This window comes from Ictidomys tridecemlineatus, unplaced genomic scaffold (genome assembly GCF_052094955.1).
Source record: "Ictidomys tridecemlineatus isolate mIctTri1 unplaced genomic scaffold, mIctTri1.hap1 Scaffold_95, whole genome shotgun sequence".
NCBI lineage: Eukaryota > Metazoa > Chordata > Mammalia > Rodentia > Sciuridae > Ictidomys > Ictidomys tridecemlineatus.
The window spans coordinates 957,322-963,520 of NW_027526166.1; the positions used below are offsets into that span (position 1 = coordinate 957,322).

General features: G+C 42.5%; 1 protein-coding gene across 1 annotated transcript in view; it reads right to left on the reverse strand.

Annotated features, from left to right (window-relative positions):
- Positions 1 to 4,170, reverse strand: part of LOC144374911 (transport and Golgi organization protein 1 homolog) — a 51,295-nt gene extending 47,125 nt beyond the window's left edge. Inside the window, exons 1-2 of the mRNA XM_078037648.1 lie at positions 4,002 to 4,170; positions 1,125 to 1,258 (exon numbers count right to left, since the gene is read on the reverse strand). Coding sequence (XP_077893774.1) covers positions 1,125 to 1,258; positions 4,002 to 4,155 — 288 coding nt within the window. The 5' untranslated portion in view covers positions 4,156 to 4,170. The remainder of the gene's footprint in view (positions 1 to 1,124; positions 1,259 to 4,001) is intronic.
- Between the last annotated feature and the right edge of the window lie 2,029 nt (positions 4,171 to 6,199).

The window sequence follows — 6,199 nt, forward strand, 5'->3', positions numbered from 1 at the left end:
ACAATGTGAGAGGAGAAAATGCAAATCAAGCCCATTTATCCAAAAGCTCAAAGAAGGAAAGAAAGACGACTACTACATGAAAAATGCCACTTAGGTACATGGAAAAACAGTTCCAAGTTTAAAGGTTACCAATCCTATTTGGTATACTTGAAAGAAACAATAGATGGTTCTTTATATGGAGTACTGCAACTGGGACTCTGTCTAAATATAAAGTTTGTACCTAGAGGCACCATGTTTCAAGATCATTCCCTAAGAGTCAGAAATGGCAACAAAATGAAACTAATTTTCCATAGGGATTACTCTTATTTTCTGTCTTATTTTCTGCTGTGTGGTGTTTTATTTAGGGTGAGAACTTTCAAGGATGCAACCCGGAATGTCTCTAAACTAGAACATTCCTACAGTCATCAAAGACCCTTGCTACTATTTTACGTAAACAATCCACATATCACATTTTTTTAAATGAAAAGGACAATACTCATAAGCCACTAGGAGGACACTCCTAGTGAATCTCCCCATTTAAAATACCAAAGCATGATATAAACAATGTCATGTCTTTCATCAGAAGATCCATACAACTGGCTGGAAGTAGAACCCCTGGGGGAACCTTCAGGCATAGAATATAGGAAAAGCAGGAAATGGATGACCCAGAAGTTGCAAAAAAGTAAAAAAGGGGGGGGGGAAAGCACACAATGGACATAATATTCTGCTTTCTTAGAGTAAAAACAGCACAATTGATTAGGTAAAATACACAAAAAATCAACTTTAAATATGCATGCCTGAGTTACTATCTCTGACTTAATTTACAGGATTAACTCTAATGTCCATGAATCCTTCCCTTTTGAAACAGTAAAGCTAAGAATTGTCATGTTTTCACCATGACGACCTTTATGATGTGTAGAGCCTTCTGGAACTTGATGTGAGGGGTAGCAACCACAACCAGTTCAGTTCTGTTTCAGAAAGTCTCCTGACTTTCTATGCTGTGCCAGGCCTTAGGTGTGTTAGGAGCACAGGGCCTGGCAAAGAGGTCAGGTTAACTCTACAAAGACCCCAAGAAATCAGTCATTTAAATCTACACTGCTACCCATCAAAATTAAGAATATAACACCTGTCAAACTTTTACTTACACTTCCGGCCCAAAGTTCTGGTGATACCTCTGCAAGTTTATAGTAGACAAATACAGGGTCACCTTTTTTAAAATTTACAAAACGACAATCTGGTCCTGTGAAATCTTCAACAGCTTCACCTCGATACATTAACACTGTATATAAACATTGAAAAAAGAAAAAAACAAACATTAGGATTTGATTTTTCACAGTCCATATTGACTCATCAGGAAATATGAATCCCACTATGAACAAAAATCAAGTTTTTCCAGTACTCTCTGGAATCACTTTTAATTCACCTGCTCAAAGTATCTAAAATCCTTAGAGATTTTATTGCTATAAAATACAATATTCCCTGCAATTAGACGAGGGAAAAGGAAGCTTCTCTATTTTTCTCTGTGCTGAGAAATAAAAAGCAAAGTGGCTACCACCAACCATAGCTGGTTTCAGTGAAACTCTTGGTTCTTGCAGGCCTCCTCAATTTTTTTCTGTTTCATAATCATAGAAAGCTTCATTTTGCAAATATGTAAATCCAAGTGTAGACATGGACAGGCTTAAGTATGGCTTCATGCAGAGGTAATAGGGAAGAGGTTAGAATATCCAGGAACCCCCAAGGGGTTAATTAACTTGAACTAACTGCTAAAAGACATTACCTTTAAGTGGCTGCAAGTGCTACCATGCAGCCGTAAACACTGTCAATTTCATTTGCAGCAGAGTTGCTGTCTCTGGGTTCAGGATCTGGGTAAATAACCAGGAAATATATTTTCTCTGAGCAAATATTGTTGACTATATCCAACATTAAGATTGTTTCAAAACATCCTCATTCGTATTTTTTTTAATAAACAAAATCAAAAGTGGGTATCCTATCTGACAAGGAACAAGTTTAACCACGAGAAAAGGTCAGGCAATACCTTCATGCTTAAAATGCAGGACTAGGATCACAATTGATCTAGAAACTGGTAGAAGCAACATTTTTCTTTTGGTTGACCAAATAGACAGTTTCTGATTTAAGATGAAATGGACAATAGATGTATGTAAAAAGCACAAAGAAATGGAAATAACACTTTTTCTAAAAGCCAATTAGCAGTAAAATACACGAGAATGTTTGTTTTATAAAAATATATGTCTGAGGAACAAACACAGATTTGGAGAGGGTAACTTGTTTTTTTGAAGCTAAAATAGGACTATTTTCAGAACTGTCAGCATCCTAATTCATATGTAATTAAGAGGCCAAGTTGAAGGTGAGAGACACTTTAAGGTGGGGAATTCTCATCACAAGTGGAAATGGCAATGTTTCTCTTGTTCCCCCTTAGGTCATAGAGGATTTATAAATCAGTAATATATTAGGTGACAACATAATGCATACTATGGAGCACCTATTTAGTTCTTTTTTTTTTTGGAGCACTTATTTGGAAGGCACACAAGGACACCTTACATACACACCTCACTACTTCCTACAACGCAACACAGACCCACCTGTTGTTTTTGGTCACATCTGTTTGGACACAGGCCATTTCTCAAGTTATGTTACCCCACTGAACCTAACCAACACCATGTCTTAGTACTGACGAAGCATCAGTGATGAGATTGTCCAGGTATCCCACGTAGGATAGCGCTCAATAGCAAAGAATAGCAAAAATGAAAGAAAATATCATGGCAGCTGCTTTGCTTCTCTGAGTGTTTATTTATTCCAGCCTTAGGGTTACCTCTAGGAACTTCTTAACATATATTGGAGACATCTTTTTTCTTTATTGGAGTGGAACAAACAATTCAAATTACAAAATTTGGTTTTGGTAACACCAATTTAGACATAAAGAGCTCAATGGTAAACTTCTTGGCCTTTTTAGCATGAATATTTTAAAATATGTACTGCTTACAATTTATGGACAACACAGTCATCAAGTTGCAAGGTTACTAGAAACCAAGCGGGAGTCCATAAGAAGTATTCTGGGCCAGTAAATATATAGAGGAAAGAGGTTCCAACAACACTAGTGACTGAGTCTAAAACTGAATTGGCTTATAAAAATCTTGGAGTATTTTTTATTGTTATTGCAACAAACCTCTTCATCTGAATCTGAATGGCTACATCCTCCCCACTGCCCACCTCCAATCCAGGAATTCTGTCCGCTTCCTTCGCACAGAAGAGGCTGCAGTTCCCAGGTGGCTGGTGCAGATCCTTGGCCTCTTTCAAAAGCAAAAGATTATTGGCCCACCTGCTACCATACCTCAAATATGAAGGGAGGCTTCTATGCACAGAAATGACAGGATTGAAGCAGAGTCGGGGCCGAGACCTCGGAACACATTGCGTGCCTGGACTCGGTGCTCTTCCCAAGCCTAAACTCTAGTCCCTGTTAAAAGGCAAAACCAGCCCAATCCCCAGTGCAGCAAAAGGACAAAGGGGCCAGTGAGCCTTTCCCAAGGAGCCCCACCATCAACCTGCCGCGGGAATTAGGGCCACCGAGCCCTGGAGAGCATCTGCCCTGATACTGCACCGGCCCAGGTCCCTGTAGAGGGGGCAGAAAAGCGCTCTGCTACAGCGTGGGCACAACCCCATCACCCACTGAGATCCTAGGCGAATCCTGGAAGGGAATAAACTGAGAGCTGTCCTTGGGGAATCTTGTTTCCCAACCCCCGCCTCAGTCAGTAGAGAAAAATAAAACGCTGGCAACAAGTGGGAGTCGAAGCCCCCCACAACCCGAGCGGGCTGGCTGGGGCGCCAGCAGAGCCAGAGGGGACACACGCAGGGTCCCGAGGCTCTGTCACTCCTTCTCCCCACCCGTCATCCTGCGACCCCCCTCACCCAGCCCTTGGGGCTGGGGACGAGGGAGATCGGAGCCCCATGCGGCCCCAAAGAGCCACAGTGGAGACCCTGGGCTGCCCACCCGCCTGTGCACTCACTGCTGCATTTGTCGTCTGCACAGAGTTTGTGTTTCGACCAGCGCTGGCCGGTGCTCGGGTCCGGTTGGCCCGGCACTCGCCAGTTCGGCCACAGCACGAACAGCCAGAAGAGCACCATGAACAGCCAGAAGACCAGCACCTGCGCCACAGCCATGTTGTGGTCACCTGGGTGAGCCGGTGAAGTAGGCTGCGGCGGGTGTCTGTGGGCGCGTAGGAGGTGGGGCTCAGGGGGCGTGTGGGTAGCCAAGCGCAGAGGGGTGGCGCCAGGAAAGGCTTACGCCTTTCCCGGGTGACACTTCAGCAGGGATATCTGGGGGTCAGTCCACAGACTCTACTGGAGAACACACGGAGCTGGAGCTCCGTCCTTCTCTAGTCCAGACCTTCTCCTCAACTGAAGACCTTCTCCTCTAGTCGCTGCCTTGGTAACTAGGACTCTCCTTCTCGTCCAATCACCTGCCTTTGCTTCTGTGCCCTCACAAGCGACCCTCCACATGATTCTAGTAGTCACCCACCCATCCCCCCCCTGCCAACTGGTCCTTTCTGACTTTCCTCAACATCTCATTTCTGGTTCATCCTGAACTAGCCCACTCCACCATCACTCCCATCCCCCATTCCTGGTCTGGTACCTCCTTTTCTGAACTACCAAATCCCACCCCTGACTTGTCACAGCTAGTCTATGGTTCCAGGCTCCCTCCCCTTCAAACTCCTAGAGGTTCCTTGAAGCCCCACCCCAAGATCCCTCTGATTAGGAAAGGGGAAGGTGAATGGAACTGTGAGTGAGGGTGTAAACTGGAGACAGTGGCCTGCTTTTTCTTAAGGAAGGGACAGGTGGGGGCAGAGAGATGGACATTAATCTTCAGGCTAAGATCTTGAGATTCTTATCTTTATCCGTAAGGGAAGAAATTATTTAATTCAAAAGCATATTTTTAACTCTCATTTTGTGCTACCATTCATGCCAGACGCTGGACAAAGCCCTAGCATGGTGTGGGAGTGAATGAAAATCAAAAGACAAGATATCTGGTCCTGGTCCAAAAAAGTCCACAACTTAGTGGGAACCAACTGACAAAACCGATTGTCAGAGAAGAAAGCTAGTAGCTAACATTTCTTGAATGCTTTCTTTATGTCCAGTTGTTATTCTGAAGGTTTTATACATATCAATTCATCTAATCTTCATAACAATAGTACCTTACAGTAGTAGTAGGTCCTATTCCAATCCTTATTTTAGAGTAAATTGAGGCAGTCACACATCCAGTGAGCAATGGAGCTAAGTATCAAGCCCAAGGAGTAGACTCCTTTTCATCACAACCTATCAACTAACAAGCAATTGTACTTTCTGACAAGAGGAGCAAAATCTGATTTAAATCATAATATAGCTGAATTACTGATATGTACAGTTAAGGGGGGAAAGGCACAAGCTAGCCAGCCCAAGGAAGAGTGTCTGCAATGCTCCCATCCTGGGTGGAGCCATTCTCGTTTGTCTGTGACCAAGGGCTTGTTACTATAGTCTCTGCTAAGGTTATTCATCAACCTCCAACAATGAACCCATCAGTTGTTTCTCCAAATTAACTGAATCTTTAAAACTTAGAAAAAAGAATGTAGTCCACCATGTTCACAATGTTAAATAAAGAAAACGATGGGAAAAAAAGGTGTGCACAAACATTTGTCTACAGGGGCCATGAGAGGTCCCCGTTGGTCCAGTGTACTTCTGCGCTTTCTGGAGAACCAGTGGATCATACAGAGAAACTGTCTATCTGAGTCATTCTTCATTTCTTTTCTACCATGTATTTATTATGTTATAAAATGTATCTAGTAGGCATCTCTAACAACATGTTGAAAACTGAACTCATTTTTCTCTCAAAATCTGCTTTCAGTCTTCCCTATCTCAGAAATAAGAATGACAATTTAATTCCCATTATCCAGGTGCTCAAAGCCCAAAACTTACAAACCACCTTTGATCTCTTTTCTCTCACATTCCAACTCCAGTCCATTAGACAATATTATGTCTTTATTTTTATAATTTTATTGAGATATAGTTGACCTACAATAAATTGCACATTTAAGGTTTAGGATTTGATAAGTTTTGACATGAATATACCCATGAGACTATCACCAAAATCAAAAAAGTATTTCATCCTTCTTTGTAATCCCTCCCCTCTCCTTTTCTGGGCTGTCTCCAAACATCTCCTGTCATCATAGAT